This window comes from Acomys russatus, chromosome 5, assembly GCF_903995435.1.
Source record: "Acomys russatus chromosome 5, mAcoRus1.1, whole genome shotgun sequence".
Lineage (NCBI taxonomy): Eukaryota > Metazoa > Chordata > Mammalia > Rodentia > Muridae > Acomys > Acomys russatus.
In genome coordinates, this window is record NC_067141.1 from 8,594,513 (window position 1) to 8,617,168 (window position 22,656).

Sequence of the window (22,656 nt, forward strand, 5' to 3'; positions counted from 1 at the left end):
TCAAGACAGGGTTTTTCTGTGTATCCTTGACTGTCCTGGAACTCTAGACCAGCCTGGCCTCAACCTTACAGTGATCTCTGCCTTCAGAGTGCTGGCATTGAGGGTGTGTGCTGCCATCACCTGGCTGCCATTCCCTGTCCTGTTTTTTAACTTGACCTGGATAGGTATGTTAAGTGTGTGTGTGTGTGTGTGTTTTTTTTTTTTTTTTTGGTTTTTCGAGACAGGGTCTCTCTCTGTTAGCCTTGGCTGTCCTGGACTCGTTTTGTAGACCAGGCTGGCCTCGAACTCACAGGCCATCCGCCTGTCTGCCACCCGAGTGCTGGGATTAAAGGCATGCGCCACCACGCCCGACTCTTAAGTGTAGTCTCTTGGGATATTATGGGAAAAGCTCCCAAATGGGGAACCAGGAATCATTTGAGAAATCTTTTGCATTAGAACAGTGGAATTTTGGTGTTGGAGGTTGAACCCATAGGTTTGTGTCTGGTCCTTAAGCCCCATCTTCTCTCACACACTCTCCCACTATTTGCTCACACCTGACCCTGCACACTTGGATTGCAACCCTGGAAAGCCTTGAGGTCTACCACTGAGCCACTCCCCTCTTAGCCCATGTGGCTTTTGGATATATAGATTAGCTCAGCACAAGCATCCAAGAAAGTTGAGAAAGCACAAATGCAAACTTTTTTTTCAAAAATTGTGTATATAAAGTCAGGAGCTAGGTGTGTAGGGACTGTAGCTGGGGAAGGTACCTCAGCTCTGCTCCAGGTCTGCCACCAGGTAGGGCTGTTTTTCCCTCAGGGCGTTGAGGAGCAAGTTCTTGCAGGTCAGGTCCCAGGCTGGAACAAAACTGAAGAGCTTCCTCATCTTGTTTGGATTGGTGGTCTCTGCACGAACTGCCTGGTACTGGTCTTCACTCAGCACTCTGCCGTGCAGAGTATCCAGGACCCCATCAATGTCCGTGACCCTGGCAATGAGTGCTTGCCTATGCTGGTCCACAAAGTGTGCTGGGGGCAGAAGGGAGAGCAATGTTTAACACTGCTTCAAAGTTTACTAAGTGTGGTTTTAGGGGGTGGGGAATCAAGGAAGGCCACCCTCCATGACCACCTCCTCAAAATGTGTGGGTAGTAGGTAAACAGGTTTAGTCCAGTCTAGCCCTGGCCTTGGGACAATAGATTGGCTGTGCAAGGGTGTGGTAGGGTGGGGGAGGCCTCACCTGTTCTGCCTGCTGCCTTCTGAGCAGGGGCACTGCTTGCAGTGGCCACAGCTTCAGACTCTGTAAAGAAATGTCATGTGGTTCTTTTCCCTTATCAGTAGTCTTTCTGGGGTGGCCTCCCCTCTCCACCCAGGGTTCTAAGTTCAAGGCTACAAAGGGAAGATTTTTTGGTAAGATAGGAGGAACGGAAAGTTGAGCCTCTAGTTGGATGCAGGAAGTTGAGGGTAGACTTCAACGAGGGGTCAGCCACACTCACCTCTCAAAACGACCGTTTGCAGCTCCTTAGCCAGCTCCTGCATCCCCATGTCTCTAAGCACGGTCATTGTGAGCTCCGTGGCATAAGTCTCCAGATAGTAGCTGACAAGCTTGTCAGTGAGGTCTATGGCGTCCATCTGCAGCAGAGTCCCCCGTGGGATGCGTCCATAGCCCTCGCTCAGTGGCACTGACAGCAACTTCATCTTGAACTTTTTGAGCTCCTCCGATGTCAAATTTTCAAGAGCGTCCAGGATCGCATCCCGCGCCCGCCCCATGGCTCAGGGGTTCGCAGCCAGCAGCCACCGTTGCTTCTCAACTCTTGCTGCCGCCTCCCTGCTGCCAGCTCACCAAGACCAGGAAGTCAGCTGAAGGGCGGGCCCGGATTCCTCCACCCTCTTCCACTTACAGTTCTTTCTCCAGCGAGCTAGTTTTGGTTTCCACCCCTAAGACTTTCAGACTTAGCTTTTTGGCTAGGCGGCGGAGGGAGATGGAGGTGGTTTGAAGGAAGGCGGCGGGGAGGGGGAGGGTAGAGCTAAGTTGATTTTCTCCAGCAGTTCCGCAGAAGCTAAGTAGAGCTTGCTTGTAAAGCAGCTAGTGCTGAACAGCGGCCTGTTCCTGTTCGGAGCTTATTGGAGCATAGAAGCTTAGAATCTTGGAAATCTAGAAACCCAAAATCTCATGTCCCCAGATCCCCTCACATGTCATAGGATATTAGAATTGTATGTCCATCGGCTACATCAGAAGGCGGGGTGATAGGGGAGAGACTGCTGCTGAGCCTTTGACACGCACTCTGGTGCACACGATTTGGTCACTGCTCTTTGGTAAGAGGAATGGGATGCAGGCTATCCTGATGAGACCTAATAGGTTGTGGCCAGACCGTGGGGTAGGAGGAACCCCCCACCGCCACCCCCGCATCAGAGGTCTAGGGGAGGGGAATAAGGCAGAAGAGGGAGGGAGGGAGGGAGGATAAGAATGAGGGGGATAACAATTGGGATGTAATGTGAATAAACTATAAAACTATAAAATTATATTTATAATAAATAAAATATACATAAAAAAGAAGGAACACAAAAAATTGTAACAGCTAGAACACTAAGCCCCCTAAATTGTACAGATTTGAATGAAATGAAGAGTAAAAGAGAGTGACTATGTCTTCCCCTTAGTTTCAGTCACATTTATTAAATACCTCTATCATTGTGTTTCTCAGCCTTACATCTGCTGGAGGAGGGTTGGAAGGGCTACGGCCTCTTGAAGCCCTACCAAATGTCCCAGTAGTTAAATATTTTGCCACTGGTGTGATGACATCAGCCATGAGATAAGAAAACACTAAAGTGTAGGAAGACCTGAGTGAACAGCTAACTACCTCATACTTGGGCTGCTTGGGATGACCTTGGAGCCTGCTTTGTACCCAGAATTCCTAACCTGCTTTAAACATGCCTGGGAAGGTTCTACTGGTCTGTTCCAGTCTTCTTTTACCATCCTACCTATCCAGCCACACTGGCCTCTGTCGGTCTCAGTTGCCTTTTCAAGTCGTTGCACACTCTCTTCCCTAAGCCTTGAAATCTCTTCCCTCATTGTCTGACAAATGCTGGAGTCTCCAGGCATCAGGTTAGATGTCATTTCCTTGAGAGATCAGGGTCCTTCTCCATCTAGGCCATACTAATTACCACTAGTTAACATTGCTATTTATTTGTAGCTCTTGTGATTTTTTGGGGAGGGGTCAGTTGTTACAGTACCCAGGGCACTCTACCTAATCACTTAATGATAAGGTCATTCTGTGTAACCTAGGCTAGTCTTGAACTCCTGATCCTTTTGCTCAGCCTCTTGACAGCTGGACTTGGAATAGGAGGTATATTCTACCACACCTGGCTAAAGGTGCCACCCTTACCCAGACGGGATGCCATTACATAGCCCTGGCTGGCCTCAAACTCAGAGATCCACCTGCCCCTGCATCCCAAGTACTTGGATCAAGGTGTAAACCATCAGGACTGGCAAGGTCTGTTAAATGGTGGATTAAGTTTCCAGGGACACAGGGTGTCTCCATCCTTGAGGCATGGTACCCCAGAAGCAATTGTGGTGAGATAGCCAGTGCTCCTTGGCTCATGGCTTATTATGGCTCCTCATTGATCCAGAATTTGCAGCTCATTATAGCCACACAAAGGACCCTGTCCCTTTTCTATTCTGATAATTCGCTAGACTCCTCAGAATCAAGTGCAATCTCCTTGGCTTGACCTTTGAAAGCTCTTGTTAATTTTTTTTTAAAGATACATTTATTATGTATACAGTATGCATCAGATCACATTATAGATGGTTGTGAGCCACCATGTGGTTGCTGAGAATCGAACTCAGGACCTCTGGAAGCGCAGCCAGCACTCTTAACCACTGAGCTATCTCTCCAGCCCCTGCTCTTGTTAATTCTTTAGCTGTGCTTTCTACCTCTGGCTTTTGGATTATAAAGCAGCACTTTCTCTGCTTGGTTCTCTTCTGTTGGTCCCACTTGCATAGCCTGTCCTTTGACCTGTGAAGTCACCCTTTTGTGCTGGAGAAATGGCTTGGCAGTTAACTGCATTTGCAGCTCTCCCAGAGGACCTGGGTTCAATTCCCAGCACCCACATGGCAGCTCACAACTGTAACACCAGTCTTAGGGGGATCCACCACTCTCACACAGACATACAAGCAGGCAAACCCACCAATGCACATAATATGCCACCTTTTCTAAGTAATGCCAATTCTTCTTCTTCTTCTTTGGTTTTTTTTGAGACAAGGTTTCTCTGTGTAGCCTTGGCTGTCCTGCGCTCACTTTGTAGACCAGGCTGGCCTTGAACTCACAGTGATCTGCCTGCCTCTGCCTCCCAGAGTGCTGGGATTAAAGGTGTGTACCACTACCGCTCATCTGTAATGTCAATTCTTTAAGCTGTGATCCTCCATATGTGTCACTTCTATGCTTTTCAACAGTCCCTATAAGGGGAAGAGTGGCCCACGTACACAAGGGAAGATGGACTTGTGTGGAATGGTCAGGAGCACTGTGCATAGGGCTTGATAGCTCACCACTTTAGCGTCTGTCTTTTAAAACAGAACCTAGGGCCTCGTGCATTTGTTTAGTTTCTATTCTCATCCTGCCTTTCCTTGCTATTTTTCTTCTCTGTGGGAAAAACAGATTTCCCTTTGTTTCTCCCCAGGATGTCCCTTCATATCTCTACCACAGTGTTTATGCTATGATGTGACTGTTTGCTTTTTCTAAAGTCTGAGGACTGGAGAGCAGAAACCAGATCTGCACTCTTTGGCCAATACCCAGCATTGGGCTTTGCACTGTCTTAGCCTTGAGAAGCTTTTATAGAATGGCCAAAGAGTCTTGATGCTAGAATTATAAAATTATACATGTGTGTATATTTTAAATTTTATTGTATGCATGCATGTGTGTGTGTGTGCGTGCGCGTGCACGCTTTTGGGTTGGTGTGTGTAGAAGCCAGAGAATAGTGTTGTTTTTTTAACAAAATCTCACTGGGTGTAGTGCTATACTCCTTTAATCCCAGCAGAGGTAAGAGGATCGCTGTGAGTTCAAGGCCAGCCTGGTCTACAAAGCAAGTCCAGGACAGCCAAGGCTACACAGAGAAACCCTGCCTCGAAAAATCAAATCAAATAAAAACAAAAAACAAAATCTCAATTGTTTGATTTTACTAGTAAAGGCTTAGGAGCCAGATGTCCCAGAAGGAATCCCCCTCCCCCATGTCACCTCAAACAGCCTCTTTCAAACTTAATGTCCCTCCCTTCTACTTTCTGTGCGGCTCTCTATTCGTCCTCCTGACTTCCTCTTATCTCTGTGGTTTTTTTCTTAATAATCCTGTGCTCACTTCCTATCAACTGGTTGCTGCTCTACCTCTTGACATATGGTTGACTTTATTTCAATCCTGCTTACAATATTCAAACAGAAAGCTCTTGGATCAAACTTGTGTGCTAGTGTTGAGCCACACTACAACTAGAAAGAGGTCTTTCCAGTAAATAACGCAATCTCAGGATTCATGATGTGATAAAATGCCCTGTGATAGAATAGCATTTGCAAGTTAGTGCTCTTTTACCATGGATTCCATAGATTGAACTCGTTTCAGGCTTGTGTGGTAAATCACACTATTTATTTAGATTTTATGAAATAGGGTCTCAAATTTGTACTTGAAACTGACTTTGAACTACTGATCCTTCCGGGTGGACCTCGCAGTCAGTGCTCTGAGAAAGTCAGTGTCTTGCCCGTTGTCCCCAGGGAGGAAGAGATGAAGTCAGCTGATTCCTGGAGATGGCTGGGGTAGTTTCTACTTGGGAGGTAGGTATGTGGGTGTTAGATTTCTTGGGAAGTCAAATGATACAGGGTTTTTCTGCATAGCCCTGGCTCTCCTGGAGCTAGCTCTATAGATCAGGCTGACCTTGAACTTGGCCTCCCAAGTGCTGGGATTAAAGGTATGTGCTAGCACTCTTGGGTGGTGTCTTACTTTCTAAGCTTTCAAACTTGTAGCTGTCTTTCTGCCTAAGCTTCCTGAGGGCTAGGGCCACAGGCGTGAGGCACTGGGCGAGGTCATCCATGGGACTCGTCACTCTGGATGTTTGGGGGCTTTCCCTTGATACAAACTGAGAGCTCTTCTCTTAGCCCAGGGACTTTGTAAGAGTTTGGTTTCCGGAGCAGGAACACTGGTTCCCTTCGCCTCCTCTCTCAGACATGACTTCTTGCTCTGTCTTGCACTGTAACCTACAGGAGACAATGTCTTTCATGGGTCCTGATCCACCCATCACCTTTGGCCCTGGGTACCCACTCTTATGCATGAGTCAAGTCTTTAGCTTCAACTTGACAACGATGGAAATTCTAGATGAGACAACCCTTTTGGATGTTTTTGAACCTAAATGAAACTGCTTGTGGCTTTGGTGACCAGCTCCAAATATAGATTTGCCCCACACCCTTCCTGTTAGAAACATCAGGCCAACTGTGGTCTGTCCAAAATATCAGTGAAATAGGTGGAGACTCAGAGATAATGAAGAGTAGGGAGGAACAAAACTCTCCTGGTTGGGTTCAGTTTCCTGGTAGAGAACACTAGCTTCAAAGGAGTAGGGTTATGCCAGAAATACCAACCTGACCGATGCAGGAGAAGACAGAGAGCCTCAAAGGAGGCGACTGATACTTTCAAACAGAAATTCTGGACTGAGGGAGATAACGGCTGAGTGTGGAATGAGTAAAGCTAGCTCAAGGCTGACCAAATCGGGTTGAATCCAAGAGGCCAAATGTGAAAGAGTTAGTCTCTGTGTTTATTTGTTTTTTGAATAGTAGTTGATCACGATAGTGTGCCCAACACTGTATTCTAAGCCAGAGACAAGCATGGAAGAGAATTTACATTCTAGCAGAAGACACTAAACTAATAAGCCAAACGTGCTACATGTTAAATGGTGATAGCTGTTATGCAGAAGGAAGCAGAGAAGGGAGATCTGGGGGAGATGTGAGGCTTGGCTGTGGCCCATCTGTAGTCATAGCCATGGGCAGGGGGCAGACGCAGGATGATGACTTCAAAGCTAGCCTTGGCAGCGTATACTGATATCTCAAAACAGACAAACCAGTCATGGTCATAATCCCAGCACTTGCAATGTGGAGACAGAAGGATCCTGAGCTTCAGGCTAGCCTTGGCTGCACACTGAGAGTCTAGCATGCAGCGCCACAAAAGGGAAAACAAGTTAAACTGTGTAAAACTATTCCTTAGAGGTTGGCAGACCTTGTGTTCCTGATGCAGCAGCTATGATCTGAGCGATTACAGCAATGGCTTAGCCCACTGGCAGAAGTGCCACAGGAGCTTACAGGGCTCAGTTTGGTTTCAGTGAAATTCCACAGATGGGGCTTTGTGCTATATGCTTGTAATCTCAGCACTAGGAAATTAGGGGCAAGAAGGATCAGGAGTTCAAGGCCAACCTTGGCTGCCTAGCAAATGTGAGGCCAGTCTAAAAATATGAGAGCCAGTTTAAAAATAAAGGGCATGCCATATAACTAGCCAGGTCTCATGGCATATAGCTATAATCCTAGCACTCCAGGGCTGAGATGGGGATTGATTAGTCCTTTGCTACATGTTGAGATCTTGACTCAAAAATAAGAACAAAGCAAAAGAACAGATGAGAAAAACCATCTAGGTGTATTAGTTATAGAGGAGCTGTGGTGCTAGCTCAGGGGTTAAGTACACTGGCTGCTCTTGCGGAGGATCCCAGTTCAGGTCCCAGCACCCAGCCATCTGTAACTTCTGTTCCAGGGGGATCTGATGCCTTCTGACTTCAGTGGGTACCAGGCACACACATGGTACAATACATATATGCAGGCAAAACACTCATACATATAAAAATAAACCTAAAAAAGTTTAAAATTATATATATATCAAATATTTCTGATAGAAGCACATGGCTTGTGGGAAACTAGACTTCTTCATGTATCACATAAATTACATATGGACACATACACAAAAATATGAAGAGTAAGACTTTTCCCTTTTGGCTTGAAGTTTTATGTTGCGCCCTCCCGCCGGCAGGAACGACGCAGACACCAGGATTCTTCTCAATCGCATTTTATTGGGAGCGCCCTTGAAGCTGAAGCGAAAGCACATCGTTTAAGTACGGTTGGTATGTGGCGTGTCAAAGTCTCATAGGCTGTATCCGGATGCCTCATTAGCATACCCGCAGTTGAGAGGGCTGCACCTGAGTGCTTCATTAGCATGCCCCTGTTCGGGAGGGGTGCATTGAGAGGGCTTATGTCTGCACATGCGCAGGAGTGGTAACAGTTGCCGCCATTATTGGGTGCGGCCGCGCCTTACATCTCCCCCTTTTTTATTTTATAAGAAATGAGCGAAGGGAAATCAGTCCGATCAAGGCTGGACCATTATTATGGCCCATCCGATCGAGGACCAATATGGGGGTAACACTCAATGCCATCCCGCATGCAATGGGCAGAGTCCCCGCGGAGTGCAATGGCCATTGAGCACTGGAAAGAATGCGCGCCTTCCGACGTGCGGTGGCAACAAAGCTCAGTTGGGTGCAAAGGCCACGCAAGAGAAAGGTAGAGGGAAGCTCATTTTCTTAGGCTTGCTAGCCATAGTTGAGGAGAGGCGCCTTGCTCAACCGCTAGTAAAGCTTGGATCATAAGCGTCTTATCACGGGTGTGATTTCTCTTCATCTGACATAATACCCAGAGACAGAACATGAGGCCACAGATTGTGATGGCTCCAAAAATTCCCACCCCCACCCACTCCTTAAAGTAGGAAAAGGCAGAATGCAGCCAAGAGGTGAATTCCCCTAGGGTCAGAGGTTTCAATCGAGTGCCATTCAGGTGAGCAATTTGGTCCAGGAGCTGTCGGGATAGCTCTTCAGCCTCCAGCGTCCAGTTTCCTGCAAGGTATTCTGATAGCAATTTACTTTGATTAAAAGAAGCATTAAAGTTGTATTGCACTGGGGTAACACATACATGTTTATAATGGGAAACACAGCTGGTCTGAACCAACTCATATAACTCTACTATTTGTTCTTGTAATAAATCCATTCTCTGGTGACGGTGTTATTCTGTATGGCCCATATCTCTCCTGCTCATAATGAGCGGCTGCCTCCTCTACGTCCTGTTCCTCTTCAGTACTTAATTCTTCCTCTTCACTATGGCTCTCGGACCCTGATTCGCTAGAACTACTGAGATGCAAATTAGCGAACTCATCGAGTACCGGGTACAACTTTTTACTAATATTCTTTTCTTCCTCTTTTGTTTGAGCTGCTCTTTTATTTTGTTTATCCTTTTTCTTGCTATTCTTCTCCCTTTTCTTGTTTATTCCTTCTGTTTAGCCCTGCAGCCAGAAGGGGGTCTATGCCAAATGGGGGCATGCCCTTAAAGGGAGACTTACCGGTACCGCCGCTCCCCGCGATGAGTTCTGAATCCTCCTGGGGTCTCTTGATCCCGAGGGTCCTCGCAAGTGTCTAGTGGTCCAAGCGCTGTTTTCGAGGTCCCGGGTTTCGGCACCACTTGTTGCGCCCTCCCGCCGGCAGGAACGACGCAGACACCAGGATTCTTCTCAATCGCACTTTATTGGAAGCGCCCTTGAAGCTGAAGCCAAAGACCCCGAATACCCGCAAGCACATCATTTAAGTACGGTTGGTATGTGGCGTGTCAAAGTCTCATAGGCTGTATCCGGATGCCTCATTAGCATACCTGCAGTTGAGAGGACCGCATCTGAGTGCTTCATTAGCATGCCCCTGTTCGGGAGGGGTGCATTGAGAGGGCTTATGTCTGCACATGCGCGGGAGTGGTAACGGTTGCCGCCATTATTGGGTGCGGCCGCGCCTTACAGTTTTACAGTTTTAAAAATTCTATTTGGGTCCCCTCTCCCCCTGCTCCAGAAATCAGTTCTTTGCATAGGCTGTGGTGGAGGTCATGGGCTTCACAAGACCAATTCCTGACTACCTTGCAGTGCGTGACACATCTCCCGTAGCTTTATATAGTGTGGGAAGCACAGAAGTACTGAAACCCTCCCCTTGGAAATGCTTATGATGCCCATCAGCCGCGGTGTGTTCTGAATGACAAGCTCCTTGTGCACAAACAGGGCACAATTTATACAGCAGACAGAGAGCATAGCCGGTGTATTACCTTCCCTTCTTAAAAGGTTTCCTTTTTTAAAGTGTTTTTTAAATCTCTTTTTTTATTTAATGTGAATTTGTATTTTGCCTACATGTATGTCTGTGTGAGGCTGTTGGATTACCTCCAGCTAGAGTTACCAACAGTTGTGGGCTGCCATGCGGGTGCTGGAATTGAACCTGGGTCCTCTGGGAGAGCAGCTAGTGCTCTTAACCACTGAGCTATCTCTTATCAATACTCAAAAGGTTTTCTTTTTGTCTCTGTCTCTCTCTGTGTGCACATGCGTGTGCATGTAGGTGCCCATAAGAGGCAAGAAGAAGGTATCAAATTTCCCTGGAGCTGGAGTTGTAGGCAGCTGTGAGCCACTGGATGTGGGTTCCTAGGAGTTGAACTCGGGTCCTCTTGAAGAGCGAATGCTCTAGCTGCTTGCCCATCTCTCTAGCCTGATGTTGTGGCCCTTTTTTGACAAGATTGCTGTTCATTCTTTTTTGTGTGTCATGCTGGAATTGAGGACCCAGAGGGCTATTCTTTTTCTATTTTATATTTATTTAGTGTTTATGTGTATGAATGTCTTTACATTTTTTAAATTTAAATAATTTATTCAGATTACATCTAAATTTTTATCCCCTCACTTGTATCTTCCCATTCCCCCCTCCCTCCCTCTTTCACCCTATTGCCCTCCCCTAGGCCTGCGACAGAAGGGGACCTCCTACCCCACTATATGATCACAGCCTATCAGGTCTCATCCTGGTGTGTATGAATGTCTTGCCTGCACATATGTATGTGTCCCATGTGTGTGCCTGCCTTTGGAGGTCAGAAAAATGTGTTGGCTTACATGAAACTGAACCTAGGGATGGTTGGGAGCCATTGTGCGGTTGGCTGGGAACCAAACTTGGCTCCACTGAAAGAGCAACAAGTGCTCTTAACCTCTGAGCCATCTCTCCAGCAGAGGTTAGTGTATGTCACATGAATGAAAATTTTCCTGTGTAAAAGTAACTTTTATTTTCCTGGCTCAATTGTTGTCTTGGGGGCTAACTGCCTTCTTCTGCTAACCTAGGCCTAGTCCTGGAAGCTTCTGGCCCCTGTGCAATCTAACCTAGGCCTAGAATATTTTCAGCCTCTTAGACTTACTGCCTAATAAGCTCACCCCTTCTTGTTCTTTCTAAACTCTTGCTGGGTGGTTCAAGTCAGCTGTTCTGGCTCAAACTCCTCTCCAAGCTGACTGACTCAATCTGGCTTCTCTTTCAGCCTCTCACTGACTTATTCTGCCTGGCCTCAAGCTAACTCCAGCAGTCTGTTCTAATCTTCTGGCTCCTTCTCCTTCTCTGGCTTGCTCTGTCTTCACCTGTGCCTAGCTTGTTCTCTCCTGTAAAAACTGCCTTTAAACTCCACTGCACTGCCTCTCAACTCACAGACTCAACCGAGCTGCCTGAACAGCGCTGACTAGAACTCAGAGATCTGCATGCCTCTGTCTCCTGAGTGCTGGGATTACAGGTGTGCACCACCACACCTGGACCTAAGCTTTTCTTTACCCGAAACTTGCTGTATACCAGGCTGGCCTTGAACCCAGACATCTGCTTGCCTCTGTCTCTTTGATTAAAGGCGTGTCTCTATTCCAGTCAGAGCACACAAACCTCGAAGGTCTTTGGATACACTTCTGTGTATCCATAAGAGGAACATACTTGCTTTAAGTCTGGGCATGGTAGTGCATACATGTGATCCTAGCACTTAGGTAGTAGAGGCAGGAGGATCAGGAGTTCAAGGTCAGTCTCTCATATATAGTGAGTTTGAGGCCAGCTTGGGATGCATGACACATTGTCTCAAAGAGCTAAACAAAACACAACAAAAAGAAACCAGAACTAAAAGCTAAAATACAAAATAAAAAACCCCAAATAACCTTGCTTTACTTCATTTGCTTATTTATACACAGGGGCTTGCTGTAGCCCCAATGTCCAGGAGCTTGTGTTCCTGCTTGCAAGATTACAAATGACCCCAGAGCTGGCTTTTCATATGTATATGTATTTATACATACATATAGTTTGATTATATATATCTATATATCTATATATATATAAATTTTTTTGTGGGGGGGGACAGAGTTTCTCTGTGTAGTCCTGGCTGTCCTGGAATTCACTTTGTGGACCAGGCTGGCTTTGAACTCAGAGCCCTGCCTGCCTCTGCCTCTGGAGTGATGGGATAAAAGGTGCGCATCCTCTCCCCACTGACTCTCTTTAATATACACATTTTCCACTTTTTCCCTCAGGTTCTCATGTAGCCCAGACTGGCGTTGGGGTTGGATTCTCTTGCCTAAGCTTCTCAGGCATAAGTCACTTCACTTCAGCCTCTTGCTTTAATTATTTTTAAAACTGGTTTAAAATAACTTTATTATATTTAATGTGTATGGGTGCTTTGCCTGCATGTATGTTTAGGTACCACTTGTGTGCCTGGTACCCACAGAGGTGAGAAGAGGATGTCAGGCTGCCTGGAACTGGAGTTCTAGATGACTGTGAGTCACTGTGTGGGTGCTGGGGACGGAACTCAGGTCCTCCGGAAGGGGTAGACAATGCTCGCAGCCATTGAGCCATCTCTTTAGCTTGGTACTTTAAATTTAGACAGTGAGAGAAAACATTGTATATCTTGCTATTGAGAGCAGTACAATCCTGACACTCGGGATTAAAAAAAAAAAAGTCTCAGCGTTTGAAAAGGCATCACTGAGAGCTTGACATTGAGAAGAGAAGGAAAAGAGCCATGCACTATCTGGGATTGAAAGAACATTCTAGGCAGAAAGGTGGCAAGAGCAAAGTCCTTGAGGAACAGCAGGGGGAAAGGGGTGAGTCTCACAGGTCACAGCATAATCTATAAATGGGGCCAGATAGGATATGAATTGTAGGCCATAAGGAAGACTTTGGTTTCTATTCTGGTTGAAATTTACACTGGCAATGGAAAGACAAACATGTAAGAAAGCCTGAGAACTGCCGGGGCAAGTGCCAGCTCCAAGCTTCAGACTCTGGAATCATTCATTTTCCTAGCCTCCCTGCCCCCAAATACAGGGTCTGTCTTTGTAGCCCTGGCTGTCCTGGACTCACTTTGTAGACCAGGCTGGCCTCAAACTCACAGCGATCCACCTGCCTCTGCCTCCCAAGTGCTGGGATCACAGGCATGCGCCACTGTGCCCACTATTCATTCGCCAAGCATCTTGGGGGGGGGGTACTTTGTTCCAGGGCTTGTCCTAGAAAATAGGGAGAAAATGCCTTCACATTAGCTATGGAGGAAGACAACCTCTTAGGGCTTGGGAAGTCCTGCCTGCCCCCAGGTGCGGTTAGTGCTGTGGCCTGCTGAGCGCTCAGCTTGGGAAGTGAAAATGTTAACTAAGTGCAGACAGAGGAAGGAAGCCAGAGTGTGGAAGAGCGAAGGGGCGGTGGCCCTTGGCAGTTGTCCTCTCTGTGGTATAGAAGGCTCTGTTTCCCCCCTAGGCTGGCCTGAGAAGAGGACAGGACAACCCAGGACAGGTGGCCGGGACACGAGATGTCTGCCTGTCGCCTATTCATGCTTCACTTTTAGAACACTTTCCAGAAGGCGGAGGAGGGGTGGGCAGGGCAGCTAAATATAGTTCTTGGGCCATTGAGCTATCTGCTGTGGGGGTGGGGGGGTCTGCCCGCTGTTCACTATGTGCAGTCACCTGTTGTGTCCACTCACTGCCATCTGGCCACGAATCCCTGCCCTTGCATTCAGCCTGCCGCTTGCTTCTTGCTTGTCTCGGGGACACAGCTCTGGTCACCCTGCTGGTAGGCCTGTTCCTGGCCGGTCCTCCTGGGAATCTTTTTTGGCCTAAGTTCCCCCATCAGACCTGTGAGTCCTGTGGGCTTGGAGGTGTGGGGGAGGAGAGGGCTGGGTATGCATGGGAGAGAAGTTAGTCAGACCACAGCTGGGGAGGGGATTCTAGATAATTCCAGAGGAGTGGAGGCCCAGACCTAGCTCAGAGTCTGGAGCCTGAGCTAAACCAGGGTCAAGAAGTGGGTGAGACTGGAACCTGGTCATGTTTAGAAACTGGGGTTGACAGTCACTTTGGGAGGACACCAAATCCTTTTTTTACCTGTTGGCCATAACCAGAGTCTCTTCCAGTATGGGATGTGAGGAAGTTACAGATTGGGGATCTGACTGCGGGGCCGCAGACCAAGGGGGAGACTGAGCTGCACTCCTTTTCCCAGGCTCACCATGTCAGCTGCACCGGGCCTTCTGCGCCAGGAACTGTCCTGCCCGCTGTGCTTGCAGCTGTTCGATGCGCCAGTGACCGCTGAGTGTGGCCACAGTTTCTGCCGTGCCTGCCTGGGCCGCATGGCGGGGGAGCCTGCCGCTGACGGCACGGTTCCCTGCCCCAGTTGTCAAGCACCCACGCGGGCCGCAGGCCCTGAGCACTAACCTGCAGTTGGCACGGCTTGTGGAGGGTCTGGCGCAAGTGCCTCAAGGCCACTGCGAGGAACACCTGGATCCACTGAGCATCTACTGCGAGCAGGACCGCACACTAGTGTGTGGTGTGTGTGCCTCCCTCGGTTCGCACCGTGGCCACCGTCTTCTGCCTGCTGCCGAGGCCCACGCACGCCTCAAGGTTCAGGACCGTGTGGGGGTGGGGGATGGCTGAAGAGAGTAGGGTCTGACCTTGGGAAGAGGCTGCATTGATTTGCATCATCAACTTCAGAGACTAGGTGCCAGGTTGGTAAGGAGGTTGAGCGAGGCTAAGAGAGGGCATCAAAAGGCTCTGGCTGAGCAAGCCTACTGGAACCCACTGGAAGCAGCATTCAGAACAGCGAGTGCAGAATGGCTTGGCTCCAGTCCTCCAGCAAGCATGAAAATGTCTGACAAAACTGTGGTGTGCCCTAGCAGACCGGGAGCCCACGCATTCTTGGGTGAAACTGGGTGGGCCTGATAGACTGGCATGTTTGTGTGGTGGAAGAGGCCCGGTAAGTCGGGCAGATGGGAACTTAAAGGTGTGGCCAGGAGTCCTGGAGCCTAGCTGTCCAGTTGTGCAACGATGCATGGCAGAGGGCCACTCATTCCTGAAACTGCTAAACTTGTGCGAGCCTGAAGCTCGTGAGGGAAGTGAGAAGAGCAAGGAACTCGTGGCCAAGGGTCACGGTGGGTAGATAGCACCAAGATTCTAGTCTAGGCAACTATTATAGTTAAATTTTATGTTATAATTATAAATATTATAGCTAAAATACAGCATGTAGGCAGTCGTGATCTACTGGAGCTGCACCAGGAAAATTATCTAATTATCGTCGACTGATATACACCAGGCACACACGCTCCTACAAGTCATGCATATCACAAATCACAGGCATGCAGATACTGGCAGATACATACTCAGTTAGCCCAGTATTTATTTAGGCTGTGGAAAAAACAAACAGCAGACACAGAGGCTGGGGGAATTAGGGGGGTTTGGAGGCAAGGAGCGGTCCTTCAGCCCAGTGAAGCTGTTGCTATTGTCTTTTGCTGCCTTGCAGGCACTGCTTTTCTCAGCACCTAGTCTTCGCTGTCCTTTGGTAGTGGTTTACAAACTTCCTAGGGCCTCACCTCACAGCCCTCCTTCTTGCTCTTGCCTTACTCAGTCCAGCTCAGTCCTGGCTGTAAGTCTATTGTCACGTGCCCTCCTTGCTGACCCTAGAACTCTAAACCTTGCTCCTCTTTACCTGTGAAGAGAGACTAGAGCCTATGAAATAGAGGTGTAACAGAGCTTGGCATGGTGGCGCACACCTTTAACCCAGCACTTGGGAGGCAGAGACAGGTGGATCTCTGTGAGTTCGAGGCCAGCCTGGTCTACAAAGCAAGTCCAGGACAGCTAAGGCTACATAGAGAAACCTTGTCTCAAAAACAAACAAACAAACCAAACCTGCCAAGCAAAAAAAAAAAAAAAAAAAAAAAAAAAGAAGAAGTGTTTCAGGCTTCTGGAAACTTAAGGGGCAGATGTGGAGCGCCAGTCTCAGAGATCGGCATCAGCTTAGACCTAAGCCTTAGGAGGGAGAAGAAGGAGACCCTAAGACAGAGCCCGAAGGAGGAAGGGAGCAGGGGGAGCAGCAGGAAGGCTCTGGAGCATGACTTGATGCCCGGAGCTTAGAGGGGTTGGGTCAGGTACCCACTTACCAGATGCAGAATGGTTGAATGGTCCCTGAGCACTGGGGGGGGGGGGCTCATACTGCTTTTGCGCTATGCTGCCTGGTCCTGCACCCCCATGTCCTACAGCATGGTTGCTGTGAATTTGGTGCTGTTGTCCTCGGAGTAAAAGGCAACCAGCCTGTTGGTGAGGTTGATAGCATCCAGTGGACCAAGTTCCCCTTACCTCCCAGGATGTGTCGAAAGCCCTCGAGTGTGTCACTGGCTTCAAGCGTGAACTTCTTGAGTCAGTCAGCTGTCAGGCTCTCCGGCACCTCTGATGGTGCTCGTTTGCCATGGCTCAGCCTTTCGACCTCTGTACCGCTGACCACTGGCACCTAGAGCAACCAGGCTGGCCTTGCTGACAATAGGTGGTGATGCTTCCAGAGGGGACATCTGAGGAAGAGACTGATCTGGCAGCTAGCTAGGAGTTCTTGGTTCAGCCTTCCGGGCAAGCATGCTTCCACAAACACCACCTTGTGCCTGCAATTTCCCCAGGGGAGCAGGAGGTGTCAACTGGTTGAAGTGGGTGTGTGACTGTCCCTATTCTGCATAGGGGGAAACTGATGGGAGTAACGGTGGTAGGAAGGCAGAGGTGACTATGGCGGGAACCTTAGAAGCTCTTCCGTGCTTGTACTTCCGGGATCCCTAGTCAGCTCATAGATGGGATCCAAAGTCGAGGTGCACATTAGATGTTCTGTCCTCAAAGCCCATAGGCATGGAAAGGGGCTGACTAGGGCACCAGGCTGACTGTGACTGAATGTTAAGGAAGGGAGAAACCCAGGGAGGGAAAATCCTCTTTCTCCTTCTCTTCCATTTTCTTGCTCCTCCCCTTCTTTTTCTTCTTTTCCACCTTCATCCTCTTTCCCTTTCTTCTTTACATCTTCTACTCTGAGACAAGGTATTATTGTGCAGCTCAGGCTGGCCTCAAATTTGTGATTCTCTTGAGTGCTGGGGTTACAGACATGCGCTATCATGCCCAGCTTGGCTCCTTCTTCTTCTTCTTTTTTTTTCCCCTCATACACCCTTCATTTGTTTCTGGAAGCCTTGTGTGTGCCACATGCTATGCTATCCAGTCCAGTGGTGACCTTGTGTTTCTGATCTTTGCAAGGACCTGTACTGGCCTTACCTGCATGCGGGGGAGGCTGGGGAAAGGCTAGAAGGGGGTTAAGAGAATAGACCATGGCAGGCAAAGGTACTAGGGAGAGGTGTGGTCAGGCCCAGAGGCAGGCAAATGGATTGGGGACTAAGCAGAGGGCTGGAGAAGGAGCTAACATTGTGGGGGTGGGTGGGGGGTAAGCACAGATGGCAGGGGAGTGGCAGTGCTGTCATCTCTTATCTTGTCCTGTAGACACAGCTTCCACAACAGAAGCTGCAGCTGCAGGAGGCATGCATGCGCAAGGAGAAGAGCGTGGCTGTCTTGGAGCATCAGCTGGTGGAGGTGGAGGTGAGGGGGCTGTGGCCGGCAGAGCTCTGGGACTGAGGGTCCAGGCTGAGGATCGCTAGGCGAGAATCTTCTTGTCCCCATCTCAGGAGACAGTGCGTCATTTCCGGGGAGCTGTTGGGGAGCAGCTGGGGAAGATGCGGGTGTTCCTGGCTGCTCTAGAAAGTTCTTTGGACCGCGAAGCCGAAAGGGTTCGGGGCGAGGCTGGGGTTGCCTTGCAGCGGGAGCTGTCCAGCCTGAACTCTTACCTGGAGCAACTGCGGCAGATGGAGAGGGTGCTGGAGGAGGTGGCTGACAAGCCGCAGACAGAGTTCCTTATGGTGAGCACTGAAGGGCATCCCCTCCCTGTCTCCTGGCCATGCATGGCTCAGGCGCCAGAGACCTCATCCCATTGAAACGTGGGGATCCTGAGGCCCATAGCAGTGAAGGGCTGAGTTAGGACTTCATAGCAGGGTTGGGTCTCTGAACTGCTGTTCAGATTAGACAAAGTGTTTAAGTGGGCCCATTCAGGTTGCCGGTTGTGTTGTCTGTTAGGGCAGTCTTCTAACCGGTGATTATACACCTCTGGGATAAGGAAGGGCACCCATTTCCGTTCACAAGGGTGGGCTTTGCATCCTGCGTCTCTTTTAGCTTGTCTGATCTTTCTGACCTCACACTTATCATCCCTGGCTGTCTGCTTCGTCATTAGAACTCCCGAGAGTCCCGCCTCCCTGCTTTATCTCCGCTCTCATTTTCTCTCCCTTCAGAAATACTGCCTGGTGACCAGCAGGTGAGAGAACGGCTCTTTCTTTTGCTGAACTCGCTTTCCCTAGTCTTCCAGGGATGCCCTCTGCTCACAGCCATTTCTGTGCACCGTGTGTTGAGCGCAGAGATGAAACAGCCTAGGTCCTTACCCCGAGACCCCATACACTGATGCCATGGTGCCACAGATGTGGGACAGGTCACAGGTACAGGAGGGGGCAGGAAAGCCAAAGGGGATTCTGCAGAACAGACATCGGGATTGGATCCTGGAAGAATGCCCAGCGGCCGGCCTGGGAAACACACTGTAAGTGCAGACTGGCCTTGAGCTCCCAGTGTCTCAACAGGCCCGGGACTGATGGTCTTCCCGGCTCGGCCTTTCAAATGCTACAATTATTGGCCTGCACCACCAGGCCTGGCTCAAGCATTTTAAAGGGTACATTTCTATCCAATCACGCTGTACAACTGTCATCTCCATGCATTTCCAGAGCTTTCCCATATTCCCACATGAGTTTAAGGCAGGGGTGTGGTGTGGTGAAGTCCTGAGACCCCCCCCCTCCATCTCCACCTCTCCACCCCTCCCAGGCTGCAGAAGATCCTGTCAGAGTCCCCACCACCTGCAAGGCTGGATATCCAGCTGCCGGTCATCTCAGATGATTTCAAATTCCAGGTGTGGAGGAAGATGTTCCGTGCTCTGATGCCAGGTACTGAGACGGGTAGCTGTTGGTTTGTATAACGGTGGGGTTGTGCGCGGGCTGGGGGGGGGGGCGGCAAGACACAGGGAAAGGCCTCCTTAGCCCCACCTCAGAAAGCCATGGAAAAAGATACTCCGTGCTTCTGGGGTTCTTCCCTGAAGCCCTCTAACCTGTGCTTGGAGAAGGGCCTTTGAGGGCCTGGGGTTTACGATGGGCGAATGATACGGATCGCTCCTGTGGCCCCTGACTGTGTGATCCTTGGACCATTCTTGTCTCTCTCTCTGCCCATGCTGGCTGGGGGCTGAGCTTCTGCATAGTAAAACTGCATCCGACACTGCCTCTGGGAGCATGTGACTGGGAGCCAAGGGCACAGCCTTCCCATTCCAGGAGCTAACATTTCTGGGTGCCCACGGGACACACATACAGCTGTTTAGCTTTTACTGCCTCTGGTCAGGGTCGGGTGGGAAAGAAAGGAACGCTAGTTTATTCAAGAGAAAACTTTTAAGGCCCAGAGACTACATCAAGGCAGACAGAGCTGGGTTTCTTGGCTCCTGTTCTGGACTTTGGGCTTTTTGTGGGGCTCAGAACACATCACTCATATCCGCCCCGCCTCTCCTCTCGTGCTGCCCACCGCCTGCCTCACTGTGCAGCTGAGCAAACGCGGGTGCATGTGGGAGGGTGAGAGGAGTCTAAGGTCCTTAGATTGGTTGAGAGAAGGAAGGCTCTACGGTGCCAGCCTGACCATTGCCTGTTTGGCAGAGTTGGAAGAACTGACTTTGGACCCCAGCTCTGCGCACCCGAGCCTGGTGGTGTCCCCCTCTGGTCGCCGGGTGGAGTGCTCGGAGCAGAAGGCACCGCCAGCGGGAGAAGACACTCGCCAGTTCGACAAAGCGGTAGCGGTGGTGGCGCAGCAGCTACTGTCACAGGGCGAGCACTACTGGGAGGTGGAGGTGGGCGATAAGCCCCGCTGGGCTGTGGGCGTGATAGCGGCTGACGCTCCCCGCCGTGGCCGGCTGCACGCCGTGCCCTCACAGGGTCTGTGGCTGCTCGGTTTGCGCGAAGGCAAGATCCTGGAGGCGCACGTGGAGGCCAAGGAGCCGCGGGCGTTGCGCACCCCCGAGAGGCCGCCGGCTCGCATCGGCCTCTACCTAAGCTTCGCTGACGGTGTCCTGGCTTTCTATGATGCGAGCGACGCCGACGCGCTTGCGCCGCTCTTTTCCTTCCACGAGCGCCTGCCTGGGCCTGTGTACCCCTTCTTTGACGTGTGCTGGCATGACAAGGGCAAAAACACTCAGCCACTGCTGCTCGTGGGGCCTGACAGCGAGCAGGCCTGAGTTCCTGGCCGGTGGGGAGGAGGCCTGCATGGGTCGGATTGGGGGGCGGGTCTCTAGGGCTGAGGAGCAGGTTTGAGGGGTGGGCAGGGAGGGGGCGTTGGTCTCACAGAGTTCAGGGAAGTCCATAGGTTGGGGTGCAGTGGGTGCTGACGGTGAGGGATAGAGGTCTGTGAAGAAGGAGACAAATTAGGGCGTTGAGGAAATCTGAGTTTCGATCTAGAGTTCCAGGAAGGAGCTGGGAAAAGGGTGGAATTCGGGAAGGATGTAGTGGAGGATCTTGGGAACCCTGTGGAACAATGGTCCTATCAGCCCAGCAATGCGCTCCTGAAGGCTGCAGATTCCCCGAACCTGACAGGTTTGCAGTGAGTGCCTACCTCTAAGTGTCTTTTGAAAACCCCCAACAATCCTGAGAGAGTGCTGATGTGTGACTGTAATCTCAGCACTCAGGAGGCCGAGGCAGGAGGACAGCAAATTGAAAGCCAGAAGGACTCTGTCACAAACAAATGTGTTTCCGGTGTAGTAGGTCTGGGGGAGGTAAAAGAGGGCTTTCTGAAGCTGGAGAGAACGGCTCAGTGGTTAAGAGCACTTGCCATCTTCCAGAGCATCGAGGTGCAGTTCCCAGAACCCAAACTGGCTCACAACACTCCAATCACAGTGCATCTGATCCGGTGTCTGTGGGCACTTGTGGTGCACAGACATATGTGCAGGCAAAACACACATACATGTTAAAAAATAAAAACGATTGCCTCTCTATTTCTGGTTTTGTTTGTCTTTGGAGAAAGATCTTGCAATGTAGCTCAAGCTGACTAGGATTCAGCAAGTTGGCTTCCTAGTCTTTTTTTTTTTTTTTGATTTTTTGAAACAGGGTTTCTCTGTGTAGCCTTGGCTTGGCTTCCTATTCTTGATTCTCCCTTTAGCCTCTACAGTGTTCGAGTTCCCGGTGTATGCCATCATGCCCAGCAAAGACGGTTGCTTCCAACAAAATTCTAAGTGATCCTGAGGCTGCTGGTCACCTGGGATGTCACTGCCAGCATACCCTGGCTGTCAGCTGTAGGTGTAGAGAGACATTAAGTCTATACACATTTCCTGGCTCAACTAACCCTTAACATTTGCCTGACCGAGAGAGGCAGGAGGGAAGGAAGTAGAGCTCACAGGACGTTCCCCTTACCTCTGGAACATGCTACTGTTTGGACACTGAGGAAACAGTAGCATGTTTCTCACCAAGAGAAAGAGCCTGGTACTGTCTTCCTGTGGGCCTTGGCAGCTTAGAAGGCTTTCTCTGGGGCCCCTAGGGCTCCTTCCTGCCTTCCTGTTGGTTCATACTTTCTTCTACTTTTTTTTTTTTTTTTGAGACAGGGTTTCTCTGTGTAGCCCTGGCTGTCCTGACAGTTGCTCTGTGGCCCAGGCTGGCCTTGAACTCAGAGATCTGCCTGCTTCTGCCTCTCAAGTACTGGGATTAAAGGAATATACTACCACCATCTGGTTACTTTCTTGGATTAAAAAAATATATGTTGTTTTTAGTTTTTTTTGTGTGTTTGTGTGCGTGTGTGTGTGTGTGTGTGTGTGTGTGTATGTGTACACGTACACGCTCATGAGTGTGTGAGTATTTGTGGAGGATAGAAATTGATGTTGAGCCGGGCAGTGGTGGCGCACGCCTTTAATCCCAGCACTCGGGAGGCAGAGACAGGCGGATCATTGTGAGTTCGAGGCCAGCCTGGTCTACAAAGTGAGTCCAGGACAGCCAAGGCTACACAGAGAAACCCTATCTTGAAAAACAAGAAACAAAAAACAACAACAACAACAACAACAAAAAAAAAAAAAGAAAGAAAGAAAGAAAGAAGAAGAAGAAGAAGAAGAAGATGTTGAATGCCTGCTTTGATTCTTCTTCACTTTAGGTATCCAGGGAGGCTCTTGTTGAACTCAGAGCCAGAGCTTGCCAGTTTGTCTAGTCTAGCTGGCCAGTTTACTTCCGGATGCCTGTCTCTCCTCCAGACTGCTGAATTATAGCAGACTGCCCTGCCGCCTGGCATTTCCGGGGATTCTGCACTTCTGAACATGCTCCTTGTGTTTGCACAGCAACTACTTTGACCTCTGAGCCTCTCCTTGGCTCTCTTTTTTGGGGAGGGCCTCGATCAGAAGGACTTGGGCCCCCCACGAGTGGCATATGTTGCGTTCTCTAACAAGAAGAAAGCCTTGCAGGACGTTACCCT

At 49.6% G+C, this 22,656-nt stretch overlaps 2 protein-coding genes across 3 annotated transcripts; one reads left to right on the forward strand and one right to left on the reverse strand.

Moving 5' to 3' along the window:
* Positions 1–575: 575 nt before the first annotated feature.
* LOC127188964 (apoptosis-associated speck-like protein containing a CARD) lies at positions 576–1,827 on the reverse strand. Of its 2 annotated transcripts, XM_051145375.1 has the most exons (3): positions 1,467–1,827; positions 1,211–1,270; positions 576–1,001 (listed from the first exon to the last, which is right to left on the reverse strand). In XM_051145375.1, exons 1-3 carry the CDS (start codon positions 1,738–1,740, stop codon positions 748–750), a joined length of 588 nt encoding a protein of 195 aa, XP_051001332.1. In that variant the 5' UTR covers positions 1,741–1,827; the 3' UTR covers positions 576–747. The 2 variants fall into 2 exon arrangements, with proteins under 2 accessions (XP_051001332.1, XP_051001333.1); XM_051145376.1 differs by lacking the exon at positions 1,211–1,270.
* Positions 1,828–13,733: 11,906 nt separating this feature from the next.
* Trim72 (tripartite motif containing 72) lies at positions 13,734–20,528 on the forward strand. Its single transcript, XM_051145377.1, is given in 8 exon segments — positions 13,734–13,937; positions 14,297–14,486; positions 14,488–14,694; positions 17,587–17,682; positions 17,769–17,999; positions 18,426–18,448; positions 19,003–19,121; positions 19,872–20,528. Coding segments are annotated over 7 exon segments (1,434 nt in total). The 5' UTR covers positions 13,734–13,937; positions 14,297–14,303; the 3' UTR covers positions 20,447–20,528.
* Positions 20,529–22,656: the final 2,128 nt, after the last annotated feature.

Bases quoted from the DNA above. Each gene is read 5' to 3' on its own strand.
- LOC127188964 (XM_051145375.1), bottom strand. From the start codon at position 1,740: ATGGGGCGGGCGCGGGATGCGATCCTGGACGCTCTTGAAAATTTGACA. The intron at 1,271-1,466 runs GTGAGTGTGGCT...ATTTCTTTACAG, and splicing joins GCAAACGGTCGTTTTGAGAG to AGTCTGAAGCTGTGGCCACT. The intron at 1,002-1,210 runs GTGAGGCCTCCC...TTCTGCCCCCAG, and splicing joins GAAGGCAGCAGGCAGAACAG to CACACTTTGTGGACCAGCAT.